Genomic DNA, 17554 nt, shown 5'->3' on the forward strand with positions numbered 1-17554 from the left:
TTTTTTTGAGGGTGTGTGAATAAGTACACTGGCATGCACTGGCATGCGGGGGGCAGGGTGTGAGGAGGGTGGTTTTGTGTCTGCTCGGAGGGTGTGTGAATCGCAAACATTGGTCACGTGTGTGGGATGTGAGCATTTGTGTAAGGTGTAAGAGCTTCCGCTTACATCCACCAGATGTCGCTGTTTTGTGGAACCAAATTTTAAAAGTTTTTACCAGCCCCCGGTGTGACATATATGTAAGTAAGTGAAGAAGATCCTTCCCATATGTGAGGTGAAACTGTGTCCAAATTTGAACGCGATCTGTTAAGTGGTTGCTGAGATTAGCGATTTGGTACAAACTATTTAACATTTTTATTTATATAGATTTGCCAAAACTAGATGAAATCTATGGAGGTAATTTTCAGAAAGACTTGTGTGTTGTATATTATTTCTTAACAAGCCATTAAGCCGTTAAAAACGGGCTACATTAATTTTTTTCAGTCCATTTTCGAACACAGCACCCTTCTACACTTTTTCTCCCTCACTCCCCCTTCCCCTCGTTCACTCATCCCCTTCCCTCCACTCAGCCTTACTCACCCTCTGTCTCCCACTGCCTCCCTCCCCTCACTCTCACCTTCCTCCCCTTCCCTCAGTCACTCCCCACGCTCTCTCTCAATCCCATCCCCTCTCCCTCAGCCCTCCTTCACTCCCTTTTTCTCTGCTCCACAACTTCTTACCCTTCCACTTACTCACATCCCTCTGTCTCTCACCTCCCCCTCATTCTGCCTCCCCCCTCACTCCTCCCCACCTCTCCCTCCCTCTCCTCCTCCCTCCCTCCCACTCTCTCCTCCCTCCTCCCACCCACACTCTCTCCTCCCTCCCACTCCCTCCCTCTCACTCAGTCCCCTCCCCCTCTCTCTCTCCTTCCTCACTACTGGCTGCCGCACCTGGCTGCCGCTCGACGCCGCCATGTTGATATTCAGCTGACGCTCGCTGAGACCGACGTGCGGCACATCGATCAAGCTTCGTTTATTAGGTTGATTCTCACAAGTGTGTCAAGTACACCAGGAACATGTTTAAATTATCTTAGCATGTTACATGTTTATATTTACTGAATGATTTTTAGTAACATTTGAGACTGGTTTGCATGAATACAGTTCTTAGCTGGATTAAAGATGGGGAAATGAGTACAGTGCATTTCCTTCACACTGCATAGGATATCTCACTATGTGATTTATTAACTGCACTTCTTTTTCTGATCACTTTTGGTTTTTCCCACTCATTTCCATAGGGAATTTCACAGGCTACATTTATTGGCCATGACTGGGGTGGTTCTCTGACATGGAACCTGGCCCTTTTTAACCCTGAGAGAGTTAGGTAAGTGTTTACTTATCTATCATGTACCACACCTCTCTGAATTGTGTGCATTAAGCAAACTTTCTTAAACTTTGGGGCAGATACTCATAAAAGCTGGGCTCCTAAATTTAGGCTCCTAAGTACTCAAGAGGCTTATATTCCCTAAGCTACATTAGGCTGTCTTTCTGATGGTGCAAGCCCTGACCCCTGGCTTAATGCAGGGATAATGCAAGATATTTGAAATATCTCGTGTTATTCTAGCAATGGCAGTGCACATACTTAAATGAACTGATTAGCATGCAAATGTTTGCCAATTACCTTAAACTATGCAAATCCAAATAATGCAACGTGCCAAATAGTTCACAAGTTGCATTATTTGATTTGAAGTTAGCTACAATTCCAGAGGTTCGATGATCCCAGGGCTTAGCCTTAAAGGGTCTAATGGTCTGGAGTAAGCCTTCACCCTTCTCTGAGAGTAATGCAGAATCCAAGGGCTGGATGTTTTTTTTTATTGAAGGAGGGGGTTGGAATCAGGGGGCAGGGCTTGCACTGATCTTCAAAAGTTGTTTTTTTTTTGTTTTTTTTTTTTTATTACAGAATGGGCCACCTGCAAGGGTGGTGGTGGGGTAGGACAAGGGTTCTGTGCAGACCCCACGGGATTTTGCATTATTCTCAGGGGAGGGGGGCCTTACTGGGAGCCGTTGGCCCCTTTAAGCAATGGTGGACCCACAGTCCTGAGGCCATCATTGCATGTTTTTTGGGGGACTTTTGCTGCCACGGTATTTTTCCCCCATGGGAAAATACTATGGCTGCGATATTTTCTCATGGGGAAAACTACCACAGGGGTCACATAGTGGCAGTGTCACTTACCATGACTTTGTCATTTACCATGGCTTCTCTCAGGGAAAAATACCCTAGCTTAGTCATGAAGTTTGGCACCTAATTTCAGCTGAACTTAAGGGTGTTAAGCACCAAGCCATTCTTTATGATGCTTACCCAGGGATACAAGAACACTTTGATTTTGTAGAAAGTATAATTTTTATTGATCAATATAAGTATTCTTGGGAGATGCTGATGCCACTTATCTGACAAACTGACCACCAGCATCTTGTTGTATACATGAACTGCTGCTTCTTTTATACGTAAAATACAATACAGTACTAGGTTAGAATGTCTAAAAGTGCTTGACTACCCAGAGAATAATTTACATTGATTGTCATGTCAACAGCATGATATTATCCCTAAACTACCCTGATTATTTCTCCAAGGTGGGGCCCATTTACCATCACTCTGTAGATAGTCCTTTGTTCTGTTAGAATCTTGTTGGTCAGGGCAATTATCACATCTTAGGCTGTGTTTACAGATGCCCATGTAGTGTGATAGTCTAGCCTGAAGTTCCAACCGTTTCCTTCTGCTTTTGTGACCCTATAATTAGGCATCACAAAGTATTAGCAGCTTCAACTGCTGTCCAGATGTCCTTGGAATTCCTCCAGGTCAGGCTCAGTAAGACATTTGAAGTTCACATAGCCAGAAAAGCTAAGATAGCAGAGGATTCTGGGTCAGTTGCCGTCTCCATGTTGGTTCTCACACATATCAAGGGCCAAAGTTTTCAGCTGAAAATTCACATAAATTTAGGAGCTTAAAAATGAGGGTCCTAAATTTAGGCCTGCTAGAATTAAACCCCTAAATTAAGTGTCTAGTTTTGAAAATCAGTGCAAAGCTCCAAACTTTGTCTGCCTTAACTCCACCCCTTGTAATTACCTAATTCCTAGTGAAACTAGGTGCCTAAATTTAGGAACACAGCCTTAGGAGCCTAATTCTAAAAGTTAGGAACCTAAACCCTTTGAAAATTGGCCTCCTTGTTTTTACAGCCTAAGCTACTGTACTCAATGATATATTTGAAATGCAACAGATTTTATAAAAAGTCTTTCTAAATAAATATCGTTTTGCCATGTCACTAATCATAGCCTGAAATTATTTTCCTGCCTAGTAGTAGACCTCGCTGATTAAGCATTACAGAATGCTCTGCAGTTAGTGGTCGAATTCTAGCAAAGACATTTGGACAAGGAAGCATGCAACTACAGATCCATTAGTGTGATATCAGTAGTGGACAAAACCATGGAAGCAATACAAAAAACAAAAAAAAAAAAGTGCAGCACCTTGAAAATAGTAAATTACAGGGCAGCAGACAACATGGTTTCATGAAAGGAAGATCCTGTCAGAGAAAATTAGTTTTTTTTAACTAGGTGACAAAAGTAGTGGATCAGGGACGTGAAGTAAATATTGTCTATCTGAATTTTAGTGGTTTTCTTTACCCTGTTAGGCACAGAAGACTAATAAGCAAGCTAGATGGTATAGGAGTAGGCCAAGGTTTAACAGGGTTAAGGAACTGATTGAGCAACAATTCATCATGTGGTGGTGAAGGGAGTCTGTTCTGAAGATAAAATGACTAGTAGAGTCCACAAAGTTTGTAGGAAATTCTTTATGGAGAAGTGGGACAGTAAACAGGTGGGTGATGCCATCCAATGGCGCTGATGCGGAAAAGCACTTATGCAGAAAACGCAAGAAGGTTTTCCTGTCTCATGAGTTTCTTCTGTCTTTTTTTCTTCTGTTTGTGTGAAAGGGACTAATTTTGATTCTCTCTAGCTGTTTGTCAGCTTTTCAGTTATTCTATATATATATTTTTTTTTTACTAAAGCATTTTTCTCTTTCTGAGTCTCTTAAAAAAAACAAAAACAAAATTTGAATTTTGTTACTATTAGTTTTCCTATCAAAATTGAAATCACCTTAGCACACTTCACTATGGTGTCACCCATAGGATATTCTGGCAGTGTGGAGAAAATGACAGATGCCATTCTGAAGATGTCATCCAGGGGCACCGCAGTCTGTTTCCTATCTCATTCTCTTTAAGATCCAGAGGCTGGTGTATATGCACGCCTAAAGGGAGCAGAGCTGGCATGGCAGTGGTGCCCATGCCATGTGTGTGAGGTGGTATTTAGGGGTAAGTGCACAGGGTCACGGGGTTGTCCCACAAGCAAGCAAATGTAAGAGTACCCCCTCTTAGGCCTCCCTCGAAAGTTTGAGGTTTCGGCCTAGAGGGGATTTGCTGGTAGAACTCTTTCACCAGAAGAGGTGCATTGAGATTGGTTGCAGGTTCCCAGGAATTCACTTCTGGTCTGTAGTGTTTCCATGTGATGAGATACTCCAATTTATTTGGGTTTTTTTATTCATTTATGTGATTTATTGCATTGTGTACGAGAATCTAGAATTTCCTGAACATCATACTGAATATCCTCTTCAGAGGAAATGTCTGTAGGTTTGGAATGTCTTGGGGATGGCCAGGAAAGAACCAGTGGCTTCAAAGAGACATGGAATATGATGTGTACCCTCAAAGTGGTTGGAAGTTTGAGTTGATACATCACTGGACCTATTTGATGCAAGACTGGGAAGGGATCTATAAAGCAAGGAGCCAGCTGGAGAGAGGGAATGTGAAGACATAGGTGCTGGGCACTGAGCCGTACCAGATCCCCCATTTGGAATTGTGGAGCTGATCTACATTGGGCATCTGCTTGTTTTTTTGCTTCATCAGCAGCCTTGATGAATAGTTGATTAGTGCGGGCCAAGTGGTCTTGGAGTTCCTGTTCTGTAAGGCAGGCTGCTGGACAGAACACATAGAGAGGAAGAGGTGGAGGGACCCCAGGATGCCTGCGGTAGATCACTTGAAACGGGAGGAGCCAGTGATACTACTCACATGATTATGTGAGAACTCTGCCCATGGTAGCAAAGTGGCCAATCTTGTCATTCGTTGAAATATAGGCGGAGAAAGGTATTGATGTCCTGATACATTCTCTATTTGCCTATTGCCTTGTGGATGGTAGGCGGATGTAAAGTCCAAGGTGATGCCAAATTTCTGGCAGAGTCCCTTCCTATAACGGGCCGTAAGCTGGATGCCCCAATCAGATAGGATATGAGAGGGTAATCCGTGTAACCTGAAGACATGCTGGATGAACAGGTGGCACTGTTGCAGGTGGGCCAGCTCAGGAGCAGAAAGTAATCCAGGGAGTGATATGAAATGTGCTATATTGGAAAATGTATGCACTACAAACCATATCGCAGTGGAGCCGTGTGAGAGGGGGAAATCCACAGCTGTAACATTCCCCAAGGTCTGGCATGAGCAGATTTATGCTGCACACAAACGGGGTAGGATTCCACATATTTCTTTACATCCATCTTTACTGTGGCCATCAATAAAGGCATTGGAGGAGTTCGAGAGTACTGGTTACTCTGGAATGTCCTGCCAGGTGATAGTCATGAGGCCATTTTTACACTTGTGCCCAAAGTGTTTTGGGCGCTACTGTTTTTCCCTGGGGAAATCTGTGTAGCTGATGCGACTGATTCTCGCAGGATACAATGATGTGTCGAGGAGCCTCAGTGGTATCTTCCATTTGGAAGGAATAAGAGAGAGCATGTTCTCTCTGATTCTTGGACATTGGTTGGTAGCAGAGCTCAAAATTGAATCAATAATAGGAGAGGCCAGTAGGTCTGTCTGGGGTTAACTTGTTGAGCTTGCTGAAGATACTTCAGATTTTTCTGGTCTGTGTAGATCTTGATCCGATGCTTGGCACTCTCAAGGAGGTGCTGCCATTCTTCCAATGGCAACTTCACTGCCAGGAACTCATGATCCCCAATTGTGTAGTTCCTCTTTGCTGGGGAAAACTTCTTAGAGGAGGAGGTGCATGGCAGGAGGCTCTCTTCAGTGTTTTGTTGGCTGAGGACAATCCCGACCCCAAGGGTAGAGGCATCTACCTCTAGCACGAAGAGATGATCAGGGTCCAGATGTTGCAGGCAGGGACCTTGAGAGATGGTGTATTTAAGAGCCTGGAAGGCATTGATAGCTTCCTTGAGCCAATTTTGAGTGTCATTGCATTTTCTGGTCAAGGCAGTGAGGGGCACTGCAAGAGTGGAATACCCAGGAATAAATTAACGGTAATAGTGAAGCCCAGGAAGCATTGCAGGGTGCAGAGACAGACTGGCTAGGGCCAGCAGTTTAGAATGACTTTCTGCTTAGTGTGATCCATCAGGAAGCCAGTCCAAAAAATAATATAGCTCGGAAAAGGAAACTGCGCTTGTTCAGAGACATTTCTTGAAGTTGTTGGATTATTTGTTTAATATGTTGCTGGTGTGACACCAGGGACTTGCGAGTAGATAAGGATGCAATCCAAATATACCACTACGTAGGAATAGAGGAGATCTCGAAAGATTTCATTCAACGTATTTTGAAACATGACTGGAGCATTACAAAGCTCAAAGGACATGAGATATTCGTAGTGCTTGTCTCGAGTATTGAAGGCGGTCTTCCATTTGTCCCCTTATCTGATGCAAATTAAATTATAAGCTCCTTTTAAATCCAGCTTGGTGAAGATTTTGACACCTTGCAGGTGGCCAACCAGTTATGAAGTGAGGAGCAGTGGGGTAACAGGTCTTTCTAGTTATGGCATTGAGAACCAGGTAATCAATAGAGGGTTTGAGTCCCATCTTCTCTGCCCATGTGCTTATATTTCGTATTGAGAGATTGCTTATCAACCCTTCTTCACCCTCCTTCGGGTCGTGCCTCCTCCCCAAAAGGGAGGAGGCACGACCCGAAAAGCCAATTAGCACGTCGCGGCTGAGCGGTGAACTACTGCTGTGCTGTGTGCCGGATACACACAGCAAGAAGATCAGCAGGGCCGTGGTGGAGCTCACGTCACCACGGCCCGAAGAAAACAGTCGCGTCTAAACGTGCAGGTGCTCCTCCTCCTTCCTGCCTGCGCGGCCCCGGAAGCAAAATGTTGCCGGAGCTGCATGGGAGGAAGGAGGAGGAGCATCAGCCACATGCAGAAGAGGAGCAGCGCGGCCCGAGAAGACCAGGGCCGCTGCAGAGCCCAGCCTGCAATGGTCCGTGAAGAGGAGGCCCAGAGGGGTGAGAGAGGCTGAGGGTTTGTAGAGTGTGTATGTGTGAGTGTATGAGATGAGTTGAGAGACTGTGTGTGGGAGTGAAGACCTGAATGTTTGCAGAGACAGCATGTGAGAGCCTCTGTGTGTGTGAGAGAGACAGCATGTGACTATGAGAGCCTGTGTTTGAGCAAGACAGCATGTGGAAGTGAGAGAAAGCCTGTGTGTGTATGAGACTCAGGCAGCATGTGCCAGTGAGAGACTGTGTGTATGAATGATTGTATGAGAGAGAGCATGTGACAATGAGAGTCTGTGCTTGAGCAAGACAGCATGTGGGAGTGAGAGAGAGCCTGTGTGTGTGTGAGACTCAGACAGCATGTGCCAGTGAGAGACTGTGTATGAATGATTGTATGAGAGAGAGCATGTGAGAGTGAGTGGTGTGTGAAAGAGAGAGAGAAAGCATGTGAGAATGAGAACCTGACTGTGTGTTTGAGGGAAGAAGACAGAGAGAAAAAATAGAAAAAAAGGTAATATAAAAGGAATTGGCAAAAAAAATAAGAAATGGAAGGTGGGAAAAAAAAGCCTGTGACCAACCGATTAGAAAACTAAGATCAGACAGCAAATGTAAAAAAAAAATAAATTACTTTTTACTGATTGGCACATGTAATCTTTCGGAATGTGCAAGAGTAGCACTTTCTCTATGCAGATCTCACAATGTACGAGATCAGCATGGAGGAACTGGAAGCCCACGGGGCCTGCACAGAGGAGGCAGCAGAATGGGCTTCAGTGCCAGTAGCAGCAATCAGCACCTCCCCAATAGCCACGCAGCAGCAGTGACAGTGGCAGCAGAGGAATGAGAGAGGCTCAGAGGTTGTGAGGGAGCCAGTGAGAGCATGTGAACTAACACACAACCCCACAAAAAAGACACTAAAAATCTATACTGCAATCCCATCGTAACATAACAGTAATAACACCACGAACTCAAACAACAATAACCCTACCTGTGAATAAGCAAGGGTATTGACTTGTTTCCCCTCACTCACAGCTGCGAGTCGCTCTTTTCATCCTTCAATGCGATGGACCTCCATCAAATCATAACTAACCCCACTCACAAAGCAGGCCACGCCCTTGACCTATTTTCATGAACTCCCTTCTCCTCCATAACTCAACAACCTATACCCCCGTACCCTGGTCCGACCACTTTTTACATTTCTGTGGTTCTGTCTAATCTTTCGGAATGTGCAAGAGTAGCACTTTCTCTATGCAGATCTCACAATGTACGAGATCAGCATGTAGGTGTTTGTGCCACTGCCGGGACGGGGGCAGCCCTCTCTGAACAAAACGGTCTCATTTTAAGTAAGAAATGCAAAAGATTACTCACTAAACTAATAAGTAGAGCGCATGAATTAATCATAATATAAAATATTAAAACAAAACTGAAACTTACCCCAGTGATTGCAACTGTCATTTCGTCAGCAAGTTCAGCAGCTGCCTTAAATCATCAGAGTCATGGCACCAATATGTTGAAATCCCGGGGGCTGTCTCAGCGACTTCCAAGTTCCCTACCTGCCTCACCTCCAGGGCAGGGACTTTTCTAGTTGTTACCTTTCTTACCTCACAAGAAGTTCCCAATTTACTGCCTGAGGCTCGTGGCACTCAGGGGCTTCGCTGCGCTGGCTGGCTTGTTATAGAAAGCACTCACAGCCTTTATATTTCTCAATAATACTGTTTATTATAGAAAGCAAGAAAAGCCAGAAGAAGAATACAGGAAAGCATTTTTTTTATTTGCCTTATATTATCTATCGGCATTCCTGCTTTGCTCTGTTGTGCACTATTATTCCACAGAGTAACTTGCAGTAGTGCCTCCTAGAGGCATAACAATAGAAATAAGAAAGTAGTTTAAAAAAATGTCACTTTAATCATTACCTTAATTTTTTTGTTGTATGCCAGATTTTTTATATTTTCCAGATTGACAGTCTTCCTGCCATGAAAGATGTGAAGCTGAGTTGCGGAGCTGTCTTGCAAGTTGGCAAATACAACTATAATAGAATCTCATTGGCAAGTAGGGTCAAGGAAATGGTGGCATGGTGATTAGGCCACTGCCCTCTTTTCATTGCTGCTCCAGACCTACTATCCATGGCCAGGGAGGAGCATATGCCTATTGGATACTGTTCCAAATCGTCCACTAAAAGCACTTGAGCAGCCACTCAGCATCAGAAACTTCTACAGGAGGAATTTTCCTCTCGCTTGGAGGCCCATGGGGATCCAACCCAGTTCACCAAGGATAAAAGTATAGGAGAAACACCAGTGACCCTAAACAAGGATATGCATCATTGAACTTGAGACCTACTGCTATGTACATAGGCTGAACCATAAGTACAGATCTAAAGCAAGACAAAGTTGGAGTCTTTAGCCTTGTGATGATTTTGGCAACTTCATGAGACTGCTATTCACACAGAAGAGAAGGGAATGTAATTGTTCCCTATAAAACATCTGTTAGCACATCACACTGTAATAAGAGACCCCTGGTCAAGGACTGTGAAACATGTTCTTGGTGAACTCTTTGTATTCAGCCATGAGATCAGCTATGATACAGACCTTCAGATACCTGAAAGGTTTTAATGATGCACAATTGACAAATCTTTTCTGTTGGAAAGAAAGCAATAGAACTAGGGATCAAGAAATTAAAATCCAGGGATGACGACTCAGAACCAATGTCAGGACATATTTCTTAATGGAGAGGGTGGTGAATGCCTGGAATGCCCTTCCGAAGGAGGTGGTGAAGACAAAAACAGTGAAAAAATTCAAAGGGGCATGGGATAAACACTGTGGATCCCTAAAGGCTAGATGATGGAAATGAAGAGTGCATGGGAGTAACCTCTACCTAAAATAGAGCAATCTCCCTTGGTAGCCCAAAACTTTGGAACTCTCTCCCGACTAAGCTAAGAATTCAAGAAAACCTAAAAACCTTTTAAAAAAAAAAAAAAAAAAGAGTTAAAAACTTGGTTGTTCAACAAAGCATACCAATCCACCCAAAGGATCATCTAAACATCCCCGCCCTCCAATACAACCTCATGACTAATTGAAATTCATCACATCTATGCTTTTCGTAAATAAGAAAGAACTCATAAACTGAACTTATTTATTTATTTGAGTTTTTTCTATACCGGCATTCGTGATAAGTATCACATCATGCCGGTTTACAATAAACTCTTTAAATAAATAAATAAATTTCCCACATAGAAACCTCAGATCTGCCAACAAAGCACTCCTAACCATCCCCTCTGTTAAAACAGCTAGACTGACCCAAGTTAGAGAACGGGCCCTCTCCTTAGCCGGACCAATACTATGGAACACCCATGCCCTTAGAAATTAGACTACAGAGAGATTTTAAACTATTCAAAAAGGGCTTAAAAACCTGGCTTTTCAAGCAAGCATTTTACAAAGAGAGCGGTGGATAGTGAAATATGAATTCAGACAGCGGAACTTCAGAACGCAGCACCATTTTCTGCTCAATAAACATGTTTTATTAAAACAAAACATACATTCCATTAGAGTTATATATGCAATTAAAACTGAGAAGCATAGAAAAGGACAAGTTCTTTAACATTCTACAAATAGTCTTTATTACGAAACTGTTACTGGACATTAATGGCACTTCCTATATATAGTATTAACTTATAATTCTTTCTAAGATATATATATGTGCCTCAGTGTAAACAGTTGTGATGGTATACTTCTTAACGACGGTATAGAAATGTTTTTAAATAAATAAATGAACCTGAATTGGGGGACTTGTATAAAAGGGCTCTGCATGCAGGGTCTTTGGTCTGCTTAGGAGGAATTTCATCAAATAAATTTTCTCACTTTAAGGGCAGTAGATATACTCTGAAGGTTTCAAGCTTAGATGGATCAAGGACAAATTCGTTGGCCAAACAGATATTTCAGTAGCTATGTTCTACCTCAACAAGCAAGGAGGAATGGGTTCATATTTCCTGTGGCAGGAAACTTTCCAGATGTGGCACTGGGCAACCTCTGACAGAGATGTCTTAAGGGTCATGTATCTGGTAAGCGAGAAGACTATACTGGTAGACAACTTAAGTCAATCTTGGAACCCTCTTATGATCCCTGGATAGAGGAGTAGCAGACCAGATGTTTCACATGTGAACCACACCCATGTGCTGTATCTCCTCTGAACAGAAATGTCCCCCTCTGTTACAAAAGAGAAGCACATGGCAAGGCAACTAGCCTTGAGTGTGTTTGCCTAAGATCAGAGTTAGGGCCTTCTGTACCCTCTCCTCTGGTCACAAGTCCTTATGGAAACTCAGAGGAAACAGGGGGAACTATGATCCTCATTGCTCCCTGTTAGCCAAGTCAAATTTGGTTCCTGTTCCTCTGGTAAAGGTCCATTAGAGATCCATTCAGGTTGGGCTGTTCCAAAACACTGATCACTCAGGATCAAGGGCTGCTATACCACTCCAGCATTGATGATCTGGCTCTTACAGCATGGAAGTTGAAAGAGTAGCCATGCAACCCCTGAATATGTCCGGTGATCCTTTCTCCTGTTTCATACAAAAACTGCTTGAATACCTTCTACGTCTCTCTGAATAGAGTTGAGAATCAACTCGGGCATCACCTCAGTAGAACTGACACTTTATCACCAACATGTAGAAGGTAAATCCATCTCCGTGCAGCCTTTGGTTGTCCATTTTATACGGGGCTTGCTTCACTTGAAGTCTCCCATCAAGCCTCCCACTATGTCATGGGCTCTGAACATAGTACTCACTCAATTGATGAAAGCTCCTTTCGAACTTCTGAACTCTTGTGAACAGAAGTACCTGACCTGTAAGGTAATATTTTGGGGGGCAGTCACTTTGGCATGTGAAGTCAGTGAGCTTCAGGCCCTACTGACTTATCTACCTTACATATAGGGATCCATATTCAGCCACTATCTGGTTGAGCAAGTTAGCTGGATCAACACTTATGTCAGTCTGCCAAGGTGAATAGACATTGCATTTAGATTGCAAGGCAACCCTAGTCTTCTATCTGAAGCGGCGTGAAGCCCTCAGATAGTCCACCCAGTTTTTGATTCATTTGACACCAGTAAGCCTGGAATTAATGTAGCCAAGTTTCTGTTTATATTTGGCTAGCTGGTTGTCATCTCCTGTAACACCCAGACAGGCCTGGATCTGGTGAGATGTGTCCAGGCTTGCAGTGTAGGAGCCCTGGCTATGGTGGTAGCCCACCAGAGATCTGCCTCCATGGAGGAGATTTGCAAAACTGCAACGTGGAGTTCTCTCCACATGTTCACATCTCCCTACCATTTCGATAGGGACTCCTAACTCAATAGTCTGTTATATGGAAAGCATATATAATGAAATAATAATAATAATAAATAATAAATAATAAATAATAATGAAAGCATTTCCGGACCCTTAAAGATTCACTACCATCAAATGCAGCATTACTGAACATTTCCTATTAAACTGAAACAGTCTCTATCTACCAATCATTACAATGTTTTACTTCTCGTTAAATTTTTTATCTTTCCTCTAACTCTAATCCCAGTTAGAATGACCCCCGTTTTATTGTAACTTTTTTCTTCCATGCACTTGTTTTACTTTTTAATGTATACTCTTATGTTATTAGTTATTTACGTTATAATGTATTTCTCACCCCTTGTTTTATGTAAACCGACATGATACGAACTCCGTGAATGCCGGTATAGAAAAATACAAATAAATAAATAAATAAATAAATAAATATGGAGTCTCTGATGTATAGAATCCAATTTCATTCCTCCTTTAGACTGTTTTGGTTACAAACTGCCAAAAAAAACATTAGGATGACCTGTTGCCACCAAAAGCAGTCTAGCCAGCTGGCACTGTTTTGCGTTTGGGTTTTCCCTTTTTTGTTTGTGGCAGCCTATATCTTGAGTGCTCATGTGTGATGACTGCCATTCTACTTGCCCTTATAAAAAATGGAATGAGTTACCTGTAATAGAAATTCTCAAGGCCAGCAAGATGATAATCCTCAGAAAACCCTCCCACCTCCCCTTGGAGTTTTTCCCAAATAGTAACTGTATATTAGACTGAGGCTCAAAACTTCTAGAAGCTTTGATATCAAAGGTCCAAGCTGGGCTCCATCTGCTGTCACCCATGTATGAGGACTGACATCTGGCTGTCCTCAGAGAACCCTTGTTACAGGTAGGTAACACCCATGTTGCCAGTAGCAAAAAAATTAGATCTCAGATACAAGGTTCAGCCTTGTCCTGGTTTTCAAAAGGTACAGCTCCTGCATGATTTCATAGTAGAGGAATCAGCTTTCAAAAAAGCCAAATGTTCCAAAACACTTTCTAATAACTCCCTAAGAAAAGATGCCATGTTACTAAATACCTGTTACGTCTGCCTCTCTTGGGACGGCCCCCACTTACCCAGCACCATCAGCCAAATGCTGCCGCTCCTCGGGCAAAAATGCCGCCGCCATCGCTTCTGCCTGCTTCTAGGCACGCCCAAACTATAAAGGCCCTGCGGCAGGAACAAAGGTCCCCATCACCTCCTGATGATATTTCACAGTCTGGTATTTAAACCCCAGCTGTGCAATTCAGAACTACCTTGGCAACAGGTCCCTTGCTTTTGGTTGCTGTTATCCAGCCTTGCTTTATTGCAGCCTTGTCGCTTCAGCCTTGTTCTCGACCAGTCTTGCCTTCAGTCTGGTCTCCGGTTCTGACTTTGTTTTGGACTCCGACCATGCCTGGCTAGCCGCTTTCCCTGAATCCTGGACTTTGCCTTAGCCTGCCCGCTTAAACACCCATTTGCCAGTTAGCACAGACCTGGGGGCCCTGCCCACAAGGTTGCGCCAACTATGCCACAGAAAAAGGGGCTCATGCTTACGTCATTCACAACAATACCATGACAGCGAAGTTTTTAGATTCGGTTGTGTTAATATGTAGGATAGCTGCTGATCAGCTATATATGGTTCAAAATATGTATAACAACTTTCAAAAGTTCCAAAACTTAACCCAGCAGCTTCTTTCTGACTCCATGGATCGTTTTGCTCCTGTACTTCAGGAGGAGGAAGAATGTGGGAAATGCCTAATTAGGAATTTGATTCATAAAGGTCTTTCCCCATAGATGCAAAATGGGAGGAAAGCCTTAGTGCATCAGGCCCTAGATCAGCTTTGATGCTTCTGATACATCTTCCAAAGCATCTGAAATAGCCATTGGAGTCAGAAGATATGCATTCAGGTTTTTGCGAAGATGTTTACGAAAAACTTGCAGATGCTTCATGCACAGGGCATAATCATTTTGTAGCGAAAGTGAAAGAAACACAGGATCGCATTAAAGATCATTGTTCCGCTCCTCATGTTGTCATCAGCTACATCTGAGCAACTGGTTTAAATATTGTATCTGGATTTTCAGAAGGTATTTAACAAAGTCCCTCAATAGACTCCTCAGGAAATTAAAATATCACGGGATAGGAAGCAGTGTCCTATTGTGGATTGTGAACTGGTTATAAAAGATAGTAAGAACTGACTGGTCAGTTTTTTCTTGATGGAGGAAAGGATCTTTACTAGGATTGGTGCTTTTTAACATATTTATAAATGATCTGGAAAAAGGAACAAGTGAGGCAATCAGATTTGCAGATGGCACAAAATTATTCCAAGTTGTTAAATCACAAGTGGATTGTGAGAAATTGCAGGAAGACCTTGCAAGACTGGTAGACTGGGCATCAAAATGGCAGATGAAATTTAATGTAGACAAGTGCAAAATGATGCACTTGTCTACATTAAAATACATTGGAAAAATAATCCAAACTGGTTATATGTTGTTAGGTTCCATATTGGGAGTTTCCACCCAGGAAAAAGATCTATATGGTGGCTGTCAAAAAAAAAAAAAAAGCAAACAAAATGTTAGGAATTAGTAGGAAAGGAATGGAGAATGTTATAATGCCTCTGTATCCCTCCATGATGCAACTGCACATAGAATATTGTATGCAATTCAAGTTGCCACATCTCAAAAAGAATATAGTAGAACTAGGAAAGGTTCAGAGAAGGGCAACCAAAATGATAAAGGAGTATGATAGAGGTCTATAACGTCATGAGTGAAATGGAATTGGTAAATACAAATCAGTTGTTTATGCTTTCAAAAAATAAACTAGGGTCGCTCTATAAAGTTAAGTACCACATTTAAAACAAATTGTAGAAAATATGTTTTCACTCAATACACAATTAAGCTCTGAAATTCATTGCCAGAGGATTTGGTAAGGTAAATTATCATAAATACATACAGTACTTGAATGTAATCCATTTTGAGGTTGCTGAAAGGCAGAATGTAAATCAAATCAAATCAAATCTGGGTTTAAAAAAGATTTGGGCACGTTTCTAGTGGAAGAGTTCATAACTCTACAGCAATTTGTAACACGCCCAATTACCAGACCGCTGTTCTGTTATTAATCAGATAGACTTGGGGAAAACCAAGCCTAGCCGATTAAAGTGGTTATTTACTCTCTCAGATAATAGGACTAGGGGGCACTCTATGAAGTTAGCAAGCAGCTTATTTAAAACAAATCAAAGAAAATTATTTTTCACGCAGAGGAAATCCCAGAGGATTTGGTTATGGCAGTTAGTATAACTGGGTTTGAATAAGTTCCTAGAGGAAAAATCCATAAACTGCTATTAATTAATAAACAATAGTATCTTGAAATCTATTTAAAGTTGGGGTACTTGTGACTTGGATGCGCCACTGTTGGAAACAGGATGCTGGGCTTAGTCTGACCCCATATGACGATTATGTTCTTTTTTGAGAATTGGTAAAGTTTCTATGGCTGGCAACTGAGCTATATCGTTAACGGAGTAGAATAGCTGATCAGACTGGATAGGCCAATTGACATTTGTATGCCATTATGTACTATATTTCTATGCTAAAATGCAATTATTACACTTATTATACCTTGTTCTTCTAATTGTTTTTTTAGAGCAGTGGCAGGGATAAATACACCCTTCTTTGCCACTGATCCAAAAGTCAATGCTGTAGAGAAGATGAAAAAGAACCCCATCTTTGATTATCAGTTTTACTTCCAAAAACCCGTGAGTATGAGCACATACATACTTCTAAACAAGTACAATAAATCATCAAATGTTCAAGTGGAATTTACAATAAATATGCAGGTTTCAGCCCTCTTATGATTGCTAGGGATGGCCTCAGTGTGTTAGAATGTGGGGTTGTGCTTTTTTTTATAAATTGTAAACTGTGGTGTAGGTCTCTCAGTGCAGCTTCTAAGGCACCTTCTCCTCACTACCCATTTGGGGCCAGGTCGATACAGTTATGCCGCGTTAGAAAGAGTGCGGCAGTGCCAGGTGCACCCTCGTTCCCCACACGCACAGTTCTCTTCACCTACCGCTTATACTCTCTTCAAATTGCATGCAAATGCATGCGCGTCTGCGAAGCGTTAGGCGAAGCGTTAGGCCCGCGCAACCCATTTTACTGTATAGGCGCTAATACAGCGCCTATACAGTATCCTGGGTGCGCTGGTACCTGTCATTTCAAATGTCATTTGAAATGACAGGCACCAGGAAGTGGATGGTTCCCCCCTCCCGAAGCAAGGCGCAGGACGAAAATTAAAACGGGAATAAAGTGTAAAAAATATGGACGACCTCCAAATTAACATTGCAGCGTAAGTTGTTTATATATATGTATAAATACCTGTCACTTTCCTGTCACTTTCCGAATCCCCCAGGTGTGCGGTCATCGAGGCGGCGGCGGGCGCCCGTTCATCCAGGCGGCGGCAGCGGGAGCCGGCGGGCGGGTGGGCGCGCGTTCGATCCAGGCGGTGGTGGGAGCCGGCAGGCGGGTGGGCGCGTGTTCGATCCAGGCCGCGGGCGGGTGGGCGTGCATTCATCCAGGCGGAGGGAGCCGGCGGCGAAAGCGGCCTCCGGCAGCCCCCGCCGGCAGTGAATGAATGCACACCTGTTTACGCCCGAGCGATTTCGGCGCTCAAGGCAGTCACATGCCGTGACATCAAGTGTCGTGACGTCACGCCTTGAGCGCCGAAATCGCACGGGCGTAAACAGGCGTGCATTCATTCACTGCCGGCGGGGGCTGCCGGAGGCCGCTTTCGCCGCCGGCTCCCTCTGCCTGGATGAATGCACGCCCGCCGGCTCCCACCGCCGCCTGGATCCAACGCGCGCCCACCCGCCCGCCGGCTCCCGCCGCCGCCTGGATCCAACACGCGCCCACCCGCCCGCCGGCTCCCACCGCCGCCGCTGCCTGGATGAACGGGTGCCCAC

At 43.4% G+C, this 17554-nt stretch overlaps 1 protein-coding gene across 1 annotated transcript in view; it reads left to right on the forward strand.

Moving 5' to 3' along the window:
- EPHX2 (epoxide hydrolase 2) overlaps window positions 1-17554 on the forward strand; it is a 277061-nt gene that overhangs the window by 161942 nt on the left and 97565 nt on the right. The window contains exon 12 of the mRNA XM_029596221.1: window positions 16243-16354. Within this exon, the coding sequence (XP_029452081.1) occupies window positions 16243-16354 (112 nt within the window). The remainder of the gene's footprint in view (window positions 1-16242; window positions 16355-17554) is intronic.

Source organism: Rhinatrema bivittatum, chromosome 3 (assembly GCF_901001135.1).
Source record: "Rhinatrema bivittatum chromosome 3, aRhiBiv1.1, whole genome shotgun sequence".
Classification (NCBI taxonomy): domain Eukaryota; kingdom Metazoa; phylum Chordata; class Amphibia; order Gymnophiona; family Rhinatrematidae; genus Rhinatrema; species Rhinatrema bivittatum.